At 37.1% G+C, this 21,313-nt stretch overlaps 1 protein-coding gene across 3 annotated transcripts in view; it reads left to right on the forward strand.

The window, feature by feature from the left end:
* The window catches only part of sfmbt2 (Scm like with four mbt domains 2), a 428,667-nt gene that overhangs the window by 284,984 nt on the left and 122,370 nt on the right, over positions 1–21,313 (forward strand). For all 3 annotated transcript variants that reach the window (XM_039761324.1, XM_039761326.1, XM_039761325.1), the window contains one exon: positions 10,245–10,346. In XM_039761324.1, the coding sequence (XP_039617258.1) occupies positions 10,245–10,346 (102 nt within the window). The remainder of the gene's footprint in view (positions 1–10,244; positions 10,347–21,313) is intronic.

Raw genomic sequence — 21,313 nt, forward strand, 5'->3', positions numbered from 1 at the left:
GGCGACTGAATGGGGTCCTAATCCAGGATTTTGAAATTCTCAAAGGCATTGATAAAGTAGATCCAGCAAAATTCTTTCAATCAAACAGTGAATCATACACTTGAGGACATGAGTGGAAATTAAGGGGAAGTATATTTAAGACTGAAACCAGGAAGAACTTCTTTACACTAAGAGTTGTGGGACTCTGGAACAAACTACTGAGACATGTAGTTGAAGCAGAAACCTTGACAACCTTTAAGAAATATCTCTAATGAGATATTGGCACAGCTTAGCTATTAGCTAAACAAACAAGCTTGATGGACTGAATGGTATCATCTTGTTTGTTAAATTTCTTATGTAGTTTCTTACAAAATTATTATGCAGTATTTCTTATATAGTTCATCACTCTGCTTAGATAATATGAAGAGATTCTCTGAGGAGGTATTAGCCCAAGTCATTGGCACATAAATTTGATCATTCTGGTGCATACAGTACATTTAAACCTCTGTTGTTTCAGAAGATAACTGTTCACTCTATAAAGTTTATTAATGAATAGGTGGTGGGTAAGGTCAACCTTAGGTAAAGTTTATTTTATTGTCTGGTGACAGTATATATACACATTTTGTTATTGTTTAAAAAAGTTACAAGGCAAACGTGAGAATATTTAAATATACAGTAACTCTTGTCATGATGTAAAGGAATTTCATTTATGTTTGTATAAGTGTTTTTTTACTGCAGGACTTCAAAGTAAAATACAGTGACCAAGTATTTTTGGGGGGCTTTGCTGGGGCATTTCCACAAAGCCATCCAACTGTTAATCCATGACCTATTTGGTCCTGCTTAGTGTCATGTGGAGAATATTCTGGCAGGGTTGACTTGAAGCTATAACCCAGCCTTGGAAGGAATTGCAGTTACCGGCCTACTCACAAACATTAATATAGGGTCAGTTGTAAAGAGACAGTTAATTTAACATGCACTTCTTTGGCAAGTAGACAAAAAAATGAGAGTATCAGGAGAAAAACCCTTCTACACACACACAGGTGGAATATGCTGTTGTAGTAGTAATAGTAGTAGTAGTAGTAGTTGTAGTAGTAGTAGTAGAATCACTATATTTGTATAGTACAGTGAAATTCTTATATGTCCAACCAACATGTAACAAGCTGCCACGCTCCAGCTCTAATTTACATTAGATTTAAATCAAATGTATGTCTTTATTATATTTATAATAATAATAGCAGTCCACTACTCAAAATGAGGAGAGCCCAGGCTCAAACCCACAACCTTTTGCTTACGTGACAGCAGCTGTTACCTCTGCACTAGCCAAATAGACAGTTGACTTTCTGTCAATTGATATTGGAGCTTCGGTTTTAACTCATTAACAGCAACATGTAAATTGAATAATTTCTTTTTCTTTGGTTATATTCTTGAATAAAAGTGCACTTGTTATGTTATACTTGTTTTGAAAGTGTTTATTTGATATTTGAACTTCAATCTTCACACCTTGAACACTTAATGTCAACATTTTGCCAATTATTAGAAGAACATGAAAAAAGTTTCTATTTTAGTTATGTGTTCAATATTTCTTGCCTTGCATTTCCTGTCATGCTACGCTTACACAGATCGTTGTAGACACAGAACATACATGAAATGTTTGTGTTCCAAATAACTATATTTTATTTACCCAATACGATGCAAGGCACCTCACACCCAGATAAACAGACTTAAGCTAGGAGAACTTCAGCTGAGTCGGTGGGGGAGTAGGATAGCAGGCTGCTTGCTGCTTGTGCAGATTGACACATTTGCAAAACTAAAGAGGCTGATGGAAAGGTGTGAGGGAATTTAAGGTGGCCCAGGATTACAACTTTTTTTGTAGGCTTCAGGTATTCTAGTGTTAAACAAGAATGTATTAAAATATATAACTTTTTTTAGTTTAACTGATGTACTCCTTACCCCTGTTTCCATACCAGAGAATATGATTGCATTGTGTTGTGTTGGTTTTGCATATAAATGTAAAATCCTTATAAAGAGTGTTCTTACTTGAGGAGGTTAAAAGTTCAGAAAACAAAATTGTTGAACTTTAAGTCCTGGAAATACAAATGAGTATTTTAGAAGTATCTGAAGAATAGTCGAGGGACAGAGCAAAGGTCAAAACCAGGAAGTGAAAAATTGACTGTGAAAGCAAAATTGCAAAGCACAATAATTAGTCAAAAGTCAAAGCAAGTCCTGACTAAATAATGTACTTTCCCTTAATAACCACACTTCATACAAAGATTTGAGTTTGTTAAAATTTATCCACTAACTTGGACATCTGTTACACTGTGCAGCCATTTTTTATAGGCACCAATAGTGATGTCATGCATTGTGAGGCATGCCTTTAGCAATGGACTTAGCCATATTGATTATTGTTGCCAAAAACATTGGTGGCAAAAATACAAAAGTGATGCAGTAAAACATTTAAAAAAAATAGTGATGCAATAAAATACATAATAAAATAATCAAGAATTAAACAAAATATATTCTAGGTCTGGCAAAATTATGATTCATAATAGTATTGCTCAATTGTGACAAATTACTTAAGAAAAGTGATTGTTTTATATTGAAACTGTTTTGTGTGTGGCAACACAAAGCGCCAAGAAGAAAACAATATTTTAATTGATTTTATAGGCTATTTTTTATGAAAGGCCATTTTTAAAACATGTCTACTGTGTGCTGAACAATAAATCATAAAAGAAAAACAATCAGTTTTTCCAAAGAGTGGGTTGTGCTACCCAAGTGAAATGTGTTATGATCATTCAAAGTGTTTATTTTATTTGTTGTCATCATCATAAAGCTTGCATAAACTTCTTCCAGGTTGTCCAAGATATGTAGATATTTAACTAAAGATTCTGTAAATGTATTTCCTTAATTAGAATATTTACAACTATGACTTTTTGGCAACAACTTTTTGGTAACAAATTTGGTTAGTATTTTGGTTTCAATGGTTAGTTTATGTTCTCCCAGGTTTGACTTTACTCTGCCTTGTCAATAACATTTCACTTTCCAGTCCATTTACTTTCCATCCTCCTCAATTTCTCTGTCATTCTCCTCTTGACAGAACAACATATTAAAAAGAAGTTGCATTAGGCATGAGTTTTTAAAAAATGTGGGACTTACTCTTTTTTAAGTATTAATTTAATATAATCCAAAATTATTTAAGGACTTGATAACGTTTATGTTGCATGTGCTAAACACCACTGTAAGATGAGGAACACTAAAGTAGGAAACAGATGGGATAAATGATGCAGTGTGGCTTAGACTGGAGTAACCTGTGATCCGAGGAAAAATCTGTTTGGAATCTTTTAGTATAAGTTAGAATACGTTTGCACATAGTGAAGTTTGCACAACATAGAACAAATAAAATATTCTTTACTATAATAGCACAACGTTGTCAGCACCAACAGCACTTAAACTAACAGTTTGTCCTGGTGATAACATTACCAACTGATTATTTTTTCCTGCTTTGCCTATATTTTATTTATTTAGAAGGGGGATTTGATTATGTCTTTTGCGTTGTACAGCTAAATAAATTTTAACATTTTAATGTTATGCAAGTCTATTCTTCTAAAGAAAAGAAAATAATAAGGTTAGATTGTGACCACTCATGCAGTTGACCTGATGAAAGAACAAAGAATGACTTGCAAATATTTTGTTTTAGAGACAAATGCAGTACTAAAACATTGTGTTAGGTTTGGACACGTAACAGGAAGTGCTTCAGTTTGTTCATTTCTTAATTATATAAAATGTTTTAAGTGATAACATTAGGTGATGCAGCTCTTACAAATGTGTGAGTACTACATTTTATAATGTCTGTTGATTATAAGTACAGCCTAATATGGCTTTATAAGGAGCCTCTGACACAGTGGCGTTGCTCTGACTCTTATGTTTTATGCTGCTTCCAAACCAGCAGTGTTCCCATACTTGGTAATTACTATCTGGTTTTGGCATTGTTCACTATTTGTACACATTGACATGCCCGTATATGTTTGGGTTTGATTTGTTTACTTGCATTTCTGTGTTTTAGCCATTCTATCAACTTCTTCAGAATTTTCCTGAAATAGCTTTTGTAAGGCTTTGCTTTTAATCCTGTTTTGACAAGCAAACAATAGACTTTGTGATAATGTCTGACTTTGAATTCTCACGATAATGCTCTTGCTCCACATGTATAATTAAACTGGACGTTCACTAAGTTGAAACATGGATGTTTTATAATTCATAATCGCTCTTGGGCACCTTTTAAATAGTCTTACAGGTATAGCATAATTGAGTTAACAGAAATGAAGATTATATGAAAAATCTGTTTTAAAAATAGATAACATTAAAGGTTTAATTTGCATGAAATGTTTAAAAAAACTGTGTACATAGAAGGACTAAATCTAGTGAAAGAATCATCAGTGAATATCTGTCATGCTCTCAGCTACTATAATGAAAGATATAGATTTCATATCATCTCACAACAAATAATATATGCGTTCTGACACATCTCGAGGGTCCTTGGGCAGATTTCCAGCAATTCATCAAGATATAAACAGGAATGGATCAGAGTCGTGTAAATAAAGTAATTAAAGAGCTGTTCATAATCATGCCAGTGCGGGGCTAATTGTAATTAAAAGCTTTCTTTACACTTCAGTAGAACCTATTCTTACCAATTATGCTGATTAATTTTGGTACCCAACAGTTATTTGTACAGTTTATTATATTAGCCTTTTAAAAATGCTTATTTAGTGTAAAGTAAAAAAATGTCACCAATGCAGAGAGGTAATAAAATCTCTTTGAATGAAAATGCATCCAAGAAGTACTGTGTTCGAATGTCTGTACGTGTATATACTGTGTATGTATGTATGTATATATATTTATATGTATATATTGTGGCAGACAGCTGGGGATCCTGCCCAGCTGGAATGCCTAGAAGCAACAGGAGATGGACTATACCTCTCCTGGACCATGAGAGAGCAGTCGCCCTGGTCTGCGTTGGGGCCAGTCCCAGGGGGTGCCCGAAGAACAATGGAGACTTGGACCAGGAAGTCCATGTAGCACTTACACCACACCAGTAAGTGCTGCAAGAAGACCATCAGAAAGCACCTGGAGCACATCGAGGAGCTGGAGTCGGGAGGAAAAGGATGGAGCTTGTGATTGGAGGAGTGAAGGTGGCAGAAGGAAAAAAAATGAAGAACAAAAAGGACTGGGAGCAGAATTTATGGTGATGGTTCATGCACTGTATGTTAAGAAGGAAGAAGGCAAAATAAAAGCGTGTGTTTTGGATTTGGATGTCCCAGTGTCTGTCTGTGTCCAAGCTGATATTTTACAATATATTGTCACGCTTGGGTCATAAAATTGCACAGAAAACTCAGGATATTGTAGAGTGTTATTCAAACACTTCAAACAAAATATGTCTCTTTCAGAAGAAAAACAAGCTCAGTATGTAGTTAGCTCTCGATTAAAGAATAGACATCAGAGAGGAGCACAACAGGAGTGGGACCCCCAACAGGAGCAGTGGATGACCGGGGAAGGAGAGAGAGAGAAAACAAAGCAATCAGCCAAACACCGACCGACAGGTGCTGTTCAAGCTTTTAAGTATGCGGAGTACCGCACAGAAAGGATATCGCGCGACAAAGCAGCCTCAAGTGGGCCCAGCAAGTAAAGGAGCAATGTGAAGGTAGTCTGTCAGCATTTTTAGGAGGGGTTTTTTGAGAAGTGTCCGTGACTTGTAGGGGTGCGTTCAGCCCCCCTGCTCACTATATATATATATATATATATATATATATATACTCAGCAAAAAGAAACGTCCCTTTTTCAGGACTGTGTATTTCAACAATAATGTTTTAAAATCCAAATAACTTTACAGATCTTCATTGTAAAGGGTTTAAACAATGTTTTCCATGCATGTTCAATTAACCATAATCAATTAATTAACATGCACCTGTGGAATGTCGTTAAGACCTTAACAGCTTACAGAAAGTAGGCATTTAAGGTCACAGTTCTAAAAACGCAGGACACTAAAGAGACTTGTCTACCGACTGTGAAAAACACCCAAAGAAAGATGCCCAGGGTCCCTGCTCATCTGCGTGAACGTGCATTAGGCGTGCTGCAGGGAGGCATGAGGACTGCTGATGTGGCTAGGGCAATAAATTGCCATGTCCGCACTGTGAGACGCCTAAGACAGCGCTACAGGGAGACAGGAAGGACAGCTGATCATCCTCGCAGTGGAAGAGCCCTGATCTCAATCCCATTGAGCACGTCTGGGGCCTGTTGGATCGCAGGGTGAGGGCTAGGGCCATTCCCCCCAGAAATGTCCAGGAACTTGCAGGTGCCTTGGTGGAAGAGTGGGGTAACATCTCACAGCAAGAACTGACAAATTTGGTCCAGTCCATGAGGAGGAGATGCACTGCAGTGCTTCAAGCAGCTGGTGGCCACACCAGATACTGACTAGTACTTTTGATTTTGAGCCTCCCTTCATTCAGGAACACATTGTGAAACATTTTTAGTTTATGTCTTATGGTTTTGACTCTTTTAGTGTTCATACAAATATTTACACATTAAGTTTACTGAAAGTAAAAACAGTTGAAAGTCAGAGGACGTTTCTTTTTTTGCTGAGTATATATGTATGTATATATATGTATGTATATATATATATGTATATATATATGTGTATATATATATATATATGTATATATATATATGTATATATATATATATGTATATATATATGTGTATATATATATATATATATGTATATATATATGTGTATATATATATATATATGTATATATATATATATGTATATATATATATATATATATATATATATATATATATATATATATATATATATATATATACATATACGAGTCCCTGTCTTGCAGCACAGTTATTTATTGTAGTAGGATCTACCACTGTCCTATACACAGTCACAGCAATCAGGCAGGATCGTGGCCAGGTCAGTGGGCAAGTAATACTGTTCCCTGCATATATAATATCCCTTGCATCACCCATCGACAGCAGGCGCTTATAGCGAGTACACAGCCCAGATTTGCTTTCATTGCAAGCCGCTGCAGCACTGGGAGCCCGTGGTTGCCCTGACAACTGCTCTCCGGTGTGTTGTCCCATTGGGGGGAGTCTTAAAAGTGTGTAGAAACCTTACAAAATAAATATGTAATTATTTATAGTATTGTATAATACATTGATAATGTTACATTCTCAGACCGAAAGGTTCTTAGGTGAAGTCAGAGCCTATTCTGGTTACTTTTGGCAGGTAACAGCCCTCCACAGGGAGCCAGTACATTGTAGGCCCAACGTATGCAAAAACTCACAGTCAAAACAGTATAAAAATATATATTTTTTATATAACTTATCATAATACACCCTTCTACAGGGAGGTGGAAACATTTCCAGACTTGGGGAGCTTGAGTAATGTATTCAATCCCAGGTGTACAGATTCATGAAACAGTATCAGTAACAACTGCATGAATACGGCTCCTTTTATAATGTACATATTGGCTCTGTAAAATGATTCTAAACAAATAACTTTGATTCTTAATAGTTATTTTCTAAAGTTATGAAGTTGATAATAAAGTAATAATGGTCAGCACCAAGCTTTTCCCAGTCATCCGTGAGTGTGGTTAACTCCTTTAAACTTTATGTGATTTACTTTGTTTATGAATCATTTGGCAATATACTTTTTGGCTCCAGCTATTGATGAACAAACCCTGCAGAGTTTGCTTCGCTCCGAGTTTGTCAAAATCACATTCGGGAACGTCACCAAACTCTGCAAAATGCATTGAAGTCAAAGGGGATGGAGGAACTGAACTAATTTTAAGTGAATTATAATGGCTCAGTGGTCTTATAAATGTACCAGAGAGCTAAAGGTACATCTGCCAGGTATGGTGAACTGATTATTGTGCCCAAAAATCTCACCTGTGCTGAGAGACAGCATGCTCAACACTGTAATACCATGCATCAAGCAACAATAGATGCAAATGGAAGATAACTTCAAACAAAATATAACAGGAGGCCAAGATTATCATTGCACTCACAGAGTTCTAGTCTTGGTTCACACATTGTCATTAAGTTGTAGTGAGGTTACTGGCTTGTTCCAAGTATGAAGTCACAGCTCTGGGTACACCTTGTTTGCCTTTTTTGTTTCTGATCTATTTGTTTAGATAACCTCACACTTTTTTTCCTCCATCAAGGAGATAGAAATGTCTTATAAAAAGTAATAAATCTGTTGCTATTATTAAGACTTCCTTTTTCTTTTCCTTCATCACTTGGCTGATTATGTATGCAAATTAGCCCTGTGTTGCTGCAGCAGTGACTAAGTCAGCATATATCAGTGCTATATTTCCAGCTTCTGTAGTCATAACCAATCTCATTATGATTAGCTAAGGGTACCCCTCAAATGACAATACTGCAAGTATAACACAATACAATACTATTTATTTTTGTGTAGCCCAAAATCACACATGGAGTACCACAATAGGCTTTAACAGGCTGTTTTTTGACAGCATCCCATCCTTTACTCTCTAAGAAGACAAGAAAGAACTCACAAAAAGTACTTTTTTTTAAGATTGGAAGCAGTCTTACACTATGCATTCGTGACATGGCTGCAACATATTCAAAAACCATCATAGGGTACTGAGGAAAAAAATGTTCATCTAACATGCAAATTTCCGGGGAAATATTAGACAAACAAGGTCTCCATCAGACACAGCATATTCTATGAAAAACAGTTTGGCAATTTTCACCTATCAACACTAATTCCAACTTTTGGCTTTATTTAGGATTTTATTTTAAGTTTTTTGTTTTTTGCTCTCCTAGTATTGACTTTTCATTTTTTTTGGCAGATATTTGTAGCAGGAAGTTTGGATTTAAAAAAGTAGGTGGGGTTGTCTACACTGCGACTTACCTGAACTGATGTTATTCTGGTATTTTGAGAATTTTTTTCCTGCCCTTTTCCTTCAGGCAGAACAAGTCAGTATCACTTGGGTTACAACAGCATCAATTCAGAAACTGGCGACGAAAAGGATGCTGGTTGAGCATTTGATATTATGACAGATTTAGGGTTTCCTCCCACCCTTGTACCCTCGGACCACACGTCAGACACCAGATAAAAGTCCGAATAATTATTTATTATATTAATAAAGTGCACAAAGCACGCTCCTTTCCACAATTCTCCAATAAACCAATAACAATAATCAATAAACCAATCCTCCACTCCCAGACGCTTAGCCACCCTGCCTCCCAACTCAGCTCGTCTGTCTGGGATTTCCCACAGTTTATACTGCATAACCCGGAAGTGTTTCACCCTCTCTGTCCATGTGACCTGGAACACTTCCGGGTCAGATAAAAATGTATTTTTTCTTCACCCAAGAAGCACATCGTTCTCATTGTCCATGTGACTATGACGTACTTCCTGGGCGTAAGGTAAATAGTCTCTGGGCTTCCCTGCAGCGACTCCTGGCTGCCCCCATGGTATCCAGCAGGGCTGTGAATAAAGACTCCAATGTCCATAATGCCCTGCTGGTCTTCGGGGCACCTCCATACTGCAGGGAAGGCTTCACCTGGCGGCGTGGGGGTATTGGCCGGGATGAACAGCTGGCCATACATCACAATATTCATATTCACTGATGCCTGTCTGATTTTGTGTCATCTTGCCTGAAGAAGGGGCCTGAGTTGCCTCGAAAGCTTGCATACTGTAATCTTTTTAGTTAGCCAATAAAAGGTGTAATTTTGCTTGGCTTTTCTCTACATTCATAATGGTTAACACGGTACAACAACCTAGTACTAAGAAATAATCCATTTCCTGCTAAAACCATCTGTAAACCCTTGCTTGAATCTTACCCATGCTTCATTTAGATGTCTTCTATTTTTTCTTAATTTCCTTGTGCAGTTCATTTTGCTATAACAACATGGCACATCATTTTATTGTAAAGCTATCACTTGTCTTATACAGCTTATGGAAAATGCCTTTTAGGTTAAATGTGTTTTACGGAGATAGTTACATATTTATTAAACATACTCTATGGAGCTTTTTCACTTTGCTTTAAATTTTACTAAATTTTCCTTTAATGACATGTACCTGTCCTTTAAATAAGTTTTGTAATGTTGAATATAAATGTTACAAAATTAAGACTGCATAAAGTATAAATACCTTCCAAACCATTGTTGCTTGGTCCTTTTTATTTTGCCACCATTCTATTAATATTATACATACATTTTATTTTTCTCTTTAGGATCATGCTGAGCTCAGAAATCATACATTTACAGTGGGAATGAAGTTAGAAGTGGTTGACAGTCGAGAACCTTATTATATTTGCCCAGCCACAGTAATAAAGGTCAGTGTCGTAACACAGGGTTTCATTTATCATTGGTAATATCAGTATTGTGTACAGTATATTCTAAATATGAAAATAAAATTTGTTATTCACTGAGTGTGATTCAATGCCATAGATGAAAATTAGAACTGCCAAAAACACATATTTTTCAGTATGTATAGTGATACCATTTTCCTTGAATTTTGTAGAATGTCTACTGATGTTTTTTAATGGAGGAAGAATATAAAAAAAACTTGCTGAATGAAGACATTTATATTTGTATGCATATGCACATTATATTAGTAACACGTAAATAGCAGAGTGGTGCAACAGTTAGTGCTGCTGTTTCATGAATCCAGCATCCTGCGTTTGAACTAATTGCCTGCTCACTGTCTTGTGTGAAATGTGCATATTTTCTCCATATCTGCCTAGGCTTTAGCCCAGGCATGCCAGTTTTCCTTACAAATCTGCACAGATTTACATGTTGCGTTATTTGATTATCATAAAGTGGTTCTGTATAGGTATGTGCAAAAGTGGATCCTGTGAAAGTCTGGCACCCTGTTCAGGGCTGTTTCTTGCTTGTAAGATACCATATCATAGCCACTAGGATTAAGATTTGTATTTATATATAACCGTACAAAGAAAACTTGAGAGTTACAGAGATTATGGATCCCAAGTGATAGGACTCCATTTAGTGGAATGTTCAGGTTGAGAGTAGAGTAGAACAGCCCCAGGTTAACTTCAGTGTAGACCTTAGCATGAGAGTCCTCTTGACGTCACCCATTGGGCCTGAGTGCCAAGTGATGTTTTATATTCCCATGGAAGAAAGTGGAAGGATAGGGGGCAGAGGTCAGAAAAGATTAGGAAGTGCCATCTTGGTCATGGTTCTTATTCCATCCATCCATTTACTAACCCGCTGAATCCGAATACAGGGTCATGGGGGTCTGCTGGAGCCAATCCCAGCCAACACAGGGCACAAGGCAGGAACCAATCCTGGGCAGGGTGCCAACCCACCGCAGGACACACACAAACACACCCACCACACACTAGGGCCAATGTAGAATCGCCAATCCACCTAACCTGCATGTCTTTGGATTGTGGGAGGAAACCGGAGCGCCCGGAGGAAACCAACGCAGACACGGGAGAACATGCAAACTCCACGCAGGGAGAACCCGGGAAGCGAACCCGGGTCTCCTAACTGCGAGGCAGCAGCGCTACCACTGTGCCACCGTGCCGCCCTATGGTTCTTATTTCTGTAGCTAATGGAAAAAGACTTTTTTTTCCTGTCATCCCAATAAAAGGCTCCCCCTCTATTTTCAATAAATTGGTCACCCAAAAAGCAAGACAGGCAAGAGACAGTGCAGAACAATATACTGTATCAGTCATGCACAGGCCTCAAGACAAGTCATTTTTACATTCCAAATTACACATTTTCATTTAACTTTGCTTTTTAAATATACAACAATTGATATCAGCATTTTTAAAAAGCACATTTTGGTTTTACCTACATTTGATAAGTAATGAATATCATTCATTCATGTATTGTTAAGTTGCTCGGCTAGCAGCTGTTGGCATTTTGAACTGTAAACTAATATGCACAATTGATCTCCTGGGGCTCTGTACACATGCTCTGATTTTTATCAACAAAATCCTTTGATATAGGTAGTGCTGTACGCCTTTTTCTTTTCAATTTACAACGCTGCCTGTTTTTGAACTAAAAATCCCCACAGAAATTTCTTAGTTATCAGGAAAACCTTATCTACCTTAACAGCATAAGTAAAAACAAAACTGTAATATTGTGAATGGTTTGCTTTTAGAATATAAGTGCAATGCACCTGAACCACAGAGCAACGGCAATACCACAATTATAGACAAAATACGTTTTTAAAGTTAAAAAAACAAATTCTGGTTTTAGGTCCCAGGCCAGTCACTGACTGTGAGAATTTTGCCTCTAGGTATTGTCTGTGTTTTCCAGTTTCTTCTCATATCCCAAATACATGGAAGTTATAATGGCTAATCATTTTACCTAAGATGTCCCAATGTGAGGGAGTTTGCCCAGAGGTAGACCGAGTTCCTGCTAAAGAATACTTCCTACCTTACGTTATGTTGTACTAGGATAGACTTATAGACATATTTTTTTGGAATCAATGATACAGGGACAATAGTAAAGTCCTGTTAGCATGGGACAGGAGTAAAAAATCATGAGATTATGTATCTTAAATTCTGGGTTTGTATCCCATGCCCAGTTACTGCCCATGTGGACTTTGCACATTCTCCTCATGTCTGTGTGGGTTTTCCTCCAGGTACTATGGTATTTTTCCCAAAAAACATGCTGGTTAGGTTAACTGGTAGTTCCAAATGGCCCTCCATGAGTGTGGGTGTGTGCAAATGGATTCTGCAATGATCTGACATCCTGTCTGTTGTTATTGCCGTGCCTTGTGCCCAGAGCTGCTAGGATAGGCACCAACACCCCTTGGCTCTCAGTGGTTTGAGAATGCTATGCTATATTATGTTATGTGTTATAAGACGTCTAAAACGGAGAAAAACTTACAAATTAAGAAAAAAAAAATTAAGTAGGAGACATTCTAAATGTGCCAGTTTGGTAATTATGAGGCTGTTAGAGGACATTAAGCCATTCATGGGGGGGTGAATTCCCTGAAAGAGCACTAGGTACAAGCAAAAGAAGAGATATTGGCTAGATGTAATCATGCTATGCTTCACCAGGATGCTAAATGACAGACAATCGAGAAGGTGCCAGGGATACCAGACCATTAAGGGCATAGACTAGTGACAGAAAATGATATACCTCCTGAATAATGGCAGGAATATGTTAACGTTTTAAGGATGAGGACAGACAGGATTCCACAATTGGACTGAATGAATCTATGTTGTAACTGCACGCTTGAAAGACCTGTCCCTCAACGGACAAGTTCTAAATCAATACCCCAGAAAAAAATCCCAAGTCTCTCTCATACTATGGAAATGACCCCTGCTTGAGGGTTTAAAACTCCTCATGGCAGGGGTGTGGTTGACCATTTGGTCTTCCTTAGCTTTGTCATTATCATTGTACTTTTGTTAGCAATGTTGCCATAAACCAATGAATGTTTTACTCATAAATTTACGTTGAACACTCCTAATATTTCATGCCTTTTTTGCTAGGCCCTCTCTAGGCCAGTTGAGCAAAAACTTAAGCTTCACTACATTAGGGCCTGACTAGGAGCAGAAAACTTCATTATCAAGTTGTAGTTAAACATTCTTCAAAGTTTTTTTGGATACAGATATAATGGATATGTATATACTTTTCAGAATGAAACACATTTTGTAACACATAGCAAATGTCAGTCAGTCTGTCATTTCCAACCCACTATATCCCAAGTTGCACTCTTGTTACGCGTTGAAATACTTGTTAATGCTCTGCTCCTCAGATATATTAGACTGCAGGTATTCACCCCTCTCAAACTGACAGAAGTACTGGTTTTTATTGGCTCATTCATTTAGGCTGCTTGGTACCACTGCCACTTTTAAGCAAACACAGCACAAGCCATGGTTTCATGTTGTCCTTCCTTCATGTTTGCTGTAACTCGCAGATCAGGCTGAACTATACAGCACTTTCCATAATAAATTTAAAGGGGTAGGCTCACTTATTGTACACAGTTAATACACAAAGCAATGGAAAAATGCATTACCTTTAAGACACTTACAGTATATACTGTGTATCTACTTCTGATTTACAGTTTTTAACAAAAATCTCCACTTGACATTTTCAGACTCTGAAACGTCAACCTACATTTCTGAACTGCTACATAAGATTTTGGTTCAAGCCTCATATTTAGCAGTGTGTGACTTTTGATGCCGGATCCTAGGCTGTAAAAATTGACTGCTGCTCTGGTGCAATGTTTAGTGCAGCTGCCTCTCCATTCTGGGATGCTGGTTCTGAGCCCAATCCCCTTCACATCCTATGTGAACGTTGCACATTTTTCTTGTGTTTTGCATAACTTCCTATGCAGTTTTCTTCCACATCCTAAAACATGCAAGTAGGATAATTAGTGACTTTAAATTGGCTTGATATTGGTCAGTGTTGATGCAATATGTAAGTGGCTATGTCCCATTTCCCAATCCAGTGTTGGTTCCTGCTATGTACACAATAATGCTGGTATGATCTCAGACTTTTTGGAGTTTTGTTAGCCTCCCTGATGAACTTTCACATTACCCAGCCAACACTTTAAGAGCACATTGTGATCTTTGCAGCATCCTTGTGGTGGTGATTGCTTACATGTCATAATGGAGGGTCCTCTCAGTGTTCTGCGATAGGTGCATAATGTACTCTTTATATCCATTTCTGTTCTGTACCTTTTAATAGTAAGATCCAGTTGGGTCTTATCTAAGCTCATTGTAGGCCATGGTTACCGTATATCTAATGTATGCCACCACTAACCTTGCTAGGAAATCCTACAGAAACAACTGATTTATCTTAAGGCAAGTCAGAGTGATTTCATTTTATGACTTGTGAAGTTAATTTACATCTGTACATGATTTCATGATTTTAAATGCAATTGGTTAAATCTGAAAGTACTTACTAAACCCATTTAAAAAATGTTTGCCTTAGGCAACAAAGGTATTATTTTTTCCTAAATGATGATACATAAAGTTTTCACTTAAATCATTTTTATGGGAAGACCTTAATAAAAGTGGAAGTAGTTTGATATAATTTGTCTCGATTAGGCTTAATAACAACAAAAATAAAATGTAAATTAGGACATCTGTTGTATTTATATAAACTACAATTGTATTGTTATGTAGACGCTTGTTCAAGACACTTCCAACAAATAAAGTTTAGCCATTAACCTTTTTATGTTCCATGTTCACAATTTTAGTTTTATAAAAAAATAAAATTTTTGCCAACATTTCGTATAACAGATTTCACAGCATCTTCACACATTTGCTTTGGGAAATTACTGATATTGTTTTAAAAAGAAAGGTGCTGTTTATATTATGGTTCTAGAGTATTTGCTCCTGTAGCTAAAATACATTTACTGTACTTCCTTGAAATATATATTTTGAAATAATTATATTGCATTAAAATACATTTTTAGGATATAAAATCTAGCTGATTATGTATGACAACAGAATATTTTCTCTTTTCCAAGTTCATCACATTTCAGAGAATATTTGGCACAAATATACAGTCATATGAAAAAGTTTGGGAACCCCTCTTAGCCTGCATAATAGTTTACTCTACTTTCAACAAAAAAGATAACAGTGGTATGTCCTTTATTTCCTTGGAACATCTGACTACTGGGTTGTTTTCCCAACAAAGATTTTTAGTGAAGCAGTATTTAGTTGTATGAAATTAAATCAAATGTGAAAAATTGACTGTGCAAAAATTTGAGTACCCTTGTAATTTTGCTGATTTGAATGCATGTAACTGCTCAATACTGATTTTTTGCAACACCAAATTGGTTGGATTAGCTCTTTAAGCCTTGAACTTCATAGACAGGTGTGTCCAATGAGAAAAAGGTATTTAAGGTGGTCAATTGCAAGTTGTGCTGCCCTTTGACTCTCCTCTGAACAGTAACAGCATGGGATCTGTTTCCTTAAGAGGCATTAGCTCTCTTGGAAATGTGTTCTTTTGAAATTGTGGCATATTAAATAATTAAACAATATCATAATATACCAGAAAAGGCGATATCCCTCCCATATTGATTACGGCGGTACAAGAATCACATGAGACAAAATATCTTTTAGCTTACATTTACTGACGTTTAATGCGGTTACAGACGGGAGGACATATGGACAGACTTTATCCAGGTGGGAAATCTGGATCAACACAGTCAGCCATTTTTTCGTCCCCACGCTGGGAGGTTTTTCAAACTCTTTATCGACACAGCCTCAAAGGGTCTGGCTACTGTCCAGGCCTTTTATACGGTTCTTCTTCAACTTGCTGGTCCTTTCTGTCTCCAAACAAGGGCTGAATTCCTCTTCCACAAAATACAGAAATATCATAGTGCTTACATGCCGATTCTCATTCTCCCAATTAGGGCTGTGTGATATGACCAAAATCTTATATCCCGATATTTCATTTCATATCCCGATATCACGATATAGTACATTTTCTTTGTATTCAGTGAATAGTTTATATAATCACCACTCCTTTTTTTTATTTAAATTAAAAAAATCAAAAATGAGAAGTACTCAACTTGTAATTATTTCTGTTCTTTTATTTAGAACATTTGAGCAAATGTTTGACTTAGAATGTAAACATAAAATGTTAATGTATCAAATATAAAACACTTTTCAAAAACAAATTACTAAAGGCCCAATATAAAATACTGCTATATAAAATGCCTGACATAAACAAAATGTGAACTGTAGCAGCAATAACTCTCACAACATATATTAAATATAAAAGGATCAAAGCACTAACAACTAAACTATATAAGGCCAATAAACCCTTTAAACAAAATAAATACAAGTCTAACATTAACTGTCAAAACCAAATGTAAACATTGTACTTCAAACTGTAGCAGCAATAAGGCTTACGACAAAAATATATTAAATATATAATATTAAATATAATATTTTTTAGGCTACATTCTAGTAAAATGTTAATTTGCACATCGTAGTGTGGCAAATCTCCGTTAATGAGTTACAACTGATCGCCCCGTGCGTGGGACTGGACGACGCTAACGTGTTGATGCCGTCCAGCCCCAAGCACGGGCGACGGCGTAACTCGTTAACGGAGATTTGCCGTTAATGCAGTTGTGGCGTAAACGTAATGTAGCGTTCTGTTCTTTATTGTAGAGTTCTGTTCTGCAGTTTGTGTTCTGTTACATCCCTCTCAGTTATTTATTCTGTTGTCCCTGTTATTTCTGATGGACTGTAATAGAGTGGAAGGTAAAGGAGGTTCCGGAGGGATGGGGAAGCGCTGTGAAAAGGAGGAGTGGACGGCGATCTTGTCGCCTAGCTAAGAGAGTTTGTTTTGGATTGCTGTCTGTTCGTGGTTGTGGCCAACAGCAACCATTTTTTGTTTGTGTTTAATAAAGAGGGAACTAACCAAGTGACCGTCTCGGATCGTCATTACGTCTGGAAGACGCTACAGTAATTTTAACAAGATTAACGCTGACAGCAAACGCTGCAGGGAAAATTATGCCTTAAGCAAACTGTTTTGGTAGCAATTAATCTTCCAAGCTTTTAACATGCTCGTTTAAATAGTACCTTTACAACTGTAATATCCTACGTGGCCTGCCTCTCAGTTGTAAACTCTCTGCATGCTCGCTCACGTGCTTTTTGCGGAGGTGTAGAAGAGGTTTGTCGTGTTGGAGTCTGTGGCAGCGATCGGTCTGCAGCATAATTTGCACAGTACCGCTTTCTGGTCCGTGTCAGACTTTTCAAATCCAAACCATCTCCATACTACTGAGGTAGCCCCTCGTTTAGGAACAAGGTCCTTCTGTGTGGAGCTACCTGGTGTTGCCTCGTCTTCATCAGCCATGCTAGTGTGTCTGCATCCACGTGGTGGCCATCAAAACAATGAAAAAAACATTGCCATAAACAGTTTATTTTGCGACACCACAAAACAAACGATAACGTAATGTGCAGCGATAGACGTTTTCATATTGTCATCCGATATATATCGTTATATCGAACAGCCCTACTCCCAATAAGGAAAGAAGATTTGTGCTGACAGAGGACAGAAATACCCTATCCTGTGTTTAAGCTGACTAATACAAACCTCCAGTTGTCTTTGGCTATCTACTCCAATGCTTGGCTAGCAATTCTAACAGCTGAGCCCCTGTGTGCCAAATTTAACATGCACATGTGAATAAAACTCATAACAGTATTGTCCAGATATAGTGACATAAAGAAACATGTAGTATAACAAGCCAAGAGTTCGAAAAACCTCCCATCGTGGGGACGAAAAAATGGCTGACTGTGTTGATCCAGATTTCCCACCTGGATAAAGTCTGTCCATATGTCCTCCCGTCTGTAACCGCGTTAAACGTCAGTAAATGTAAGCTAAAAGATATTTTGTCTCATATGATTCTTGTACCGCCGTAATCACTATGGGAGGGATATCGCCTTTTCTGGTATATTATGATATTGTTTAATTATTTAATATGCAACAATTTCAAAAAAACACATTTTCAAGAGAGCTAATGCCTCTTCAGGAAACAGGATCCTCAATGCAACTCTCAAAAGATCTGAAAACAAAAATTGTTCAGTATCATGGTTTAGGGGAAGGCTAAAAAAATTTTCTCAGAGGTTTAAACTGTCAATTTCAACTGTAAGGATTGTAATCAGGAAATGGAAGGCCACAGGCACAGTTGCTGTTAAACCCAGGTCTGGCAGGCCAAGAAAAATACAGGAGCAGCATATACGCAGGATTGTGAGAATGGTTACAGAAAACCCACAGATCACCTCCAAAGACCTGCAAGAACATCTTGCTGCAGATGGTGTATCTGTACATCATTCTACAATTCAGCACAATTTGCACAAAGAACATCGGTATGGCAGGGTGATGAGAAAGAAGCACTTTCTGCACTCATGCCACAAACAGAGTCGCTTGTAGAGAGATTTTGTATGGAAGAATGGTCAAAAATACCTCCATCCAGAATCCAGACACTCATCAAAGGCTATAGGAGGCATCTAGAGGCTATTATATTTGCAAAAGGAGGCTCAACTAAGTATTAATGTAATGTCTCTGTTCGGGTGCCCAAATTTATGCACCTGTCTAATTTTGTTATGATGCATATTGCATATTTTCTGTTAATACAATAAACTTAATGTCACTGCTGAAATACTACTGTTTCCATAAGGCATGTCATATATTAAAAGGAAGTTGCTACTTTGAAAGCTCAGCCAAAGATTAACAAAAATCCAAAGAATTAAGAGGGTGTGACAGATAGGAGGCGCTGTCGTCCCCTTGAACACTCAGACCACACGTCAGACACCAGATAAAAGTCAGATATGAATTTCATTTCATAAATTGTGCACAAAGCACCTTCACAGTAATCCACAATAATAACAATAATCAATATGATAATCACAATCCTCCATTCCTTTTATAGTCCATGACCCAGAAGTGCTTCAATCCCTCAGTCCATGTGATTTCCCAGCACTTCCGGGTCAAATGAAAACTTCTTTTCTTCAGCCCAGAAGTACGTCATTCCTTCTGTCTTGGTGACTGTTAAGTACTTCCGGGCTATACGGAAAATACAAGTCCCTGAGCCTCTCTGCAGCGTCCCCTGGTAGCCCCCAGCAGGGCTGTGAATTAAAACTTCAAGATCCATGATGCCCTGCTGGAATTCGGGGCACCTTTATGTTGCTGGGAGGACTCCATCTGGCAGCTTGTGGGTATTGGCCGGGATAAACTACCGGCCATATACCACAAGAAGTTCCCAGACTTTTTCATATGACTGTATTTTCTTTGTGCTTCCAACATCTTTAATCACAGTCTACAGCGCAATTTAAAGAGTAAGCATTTTCTTCATTTAGACAGCATTATCTCTCTGGCACTAGCAGTGAGTTATATGAAACATAATTCAGTTGATCTGATAAGGTCTGTACAAATATAGTAATAAAGAATACAAGATCTGTTCTCCTGTTTCCAAGGAATTAAACACATTTAAATCTTTGCTACATTTGTGGAGAAACACACAGTTTATGACAAATGAATAGATGATGGCTGGCTCACATCCATAATGTTATAATAGGAAAGTGTTAAGAAAATTACATAAGAATTCCTGTTCACATCCAGAGGGTTTGCAGCAAGGATAATTGTATGTTTTACTGAATATGTAAAATTTTAGCAAATGTGAACAGTTAAACAATATAATGTGCTTTAAGCATGATGCATTCGTATCTGCTCTCTGTCATATTGATAAGTTCTTTAGAACGTAGCAGTCTGTTTAAAAGAAGAACATCTTTCACTATTCTACCATAAAGGGGAAAAGTAGTCTGTACATGGCAGCTAGCTTTAAATAAATCAGACTGAAAAACAAAGACAGATTTTGCATGCATGGGGAAAATTGCACATTTATGTAATGAAGCATCTCATACGAGCTTTTATGTTCATGATTCTATCACAGATTCACTCACCAAGCAGGAATATGAAGAGCTCCACAGAGCTCTCAACAGCAGTCTCAATTGTACATCAGTTATGATGTAGTGGCCATGGTTCTGTTGTCTCAGTTTGACATCTGCTGGCTGTAAATAAGCAAAGTTTGTTAGTACTGCATTTCATTCTTTGTAAAAAATAAAATATTTGTTTTGTTTTACTCATATTTCTAAGTTATCTTTTTCTTTTGCTACCTACCTTCATGGAAAAGTACAGAAAGCTATCTTGTTATAAAAATACGAAACAGATTTTCCCTTGTGACACTGAACTGGATTAAACAGATTCGAAGGATGGGCAGTTTAGGCAAATCCATTACAAACAACACTTTAAACTTCACAGATCAATGCATTTCAGTTTATTTCCTAGTAAACTGACACAGTGTGCATTATTTCATGAAAAATGCACTCTAGTGATTCTGTGATCTTGTATGACAAAGCAGAAAGAAGCCTTTTTTCTTAATATTATGTGAAGAAGGAATTGCTGTGTGCTGCTTTTCCATTCATGACACTTATTGAAATGGAAGTAAAGCCATGTTAAGCACATTAATAGTGCATGGCTGTCTTAAAAATTGGGATATCTTATCTTTATTTACAACACATATTTTCGGTGTTGATTAAAGAAGCTTAGTGTTTTGACAAATAATATCAGGTTCTCTTTATCCATTTCCAAATACTTTCAGTGCATTCTCTTTCCATTTAATCTAAAATGTTACTTTTGGAATAGAAGCTGCTGTTTTTCCTGTTTATTTCTATCATTGAAAATTGTTCTCAATATTTTGATGCTAGTCACTTATCAGTTTTAAAGTAATAATCCCATAATTATGTCTTATATTGCCTAATGAGCATGCTGCTAAAAATGGAAAGTACTACTGCTT

Source organism: Polypterus senegalus, chromosome 8 (genome assembly GCF_016835505.1).
Source record: "Polypterus senegalus isolate Bchr_013 chromosome 8, ASM1683550v1, whole genome shotgun sequence".
In the NCBI taxonomy this organism is placed as follows: domain Eukaryota; kingdom Metazoa; phylum Chordata; class Cladistia; order Polypteriformes; family Polypteridae; genus Polypterus; species Polypterus senegalus.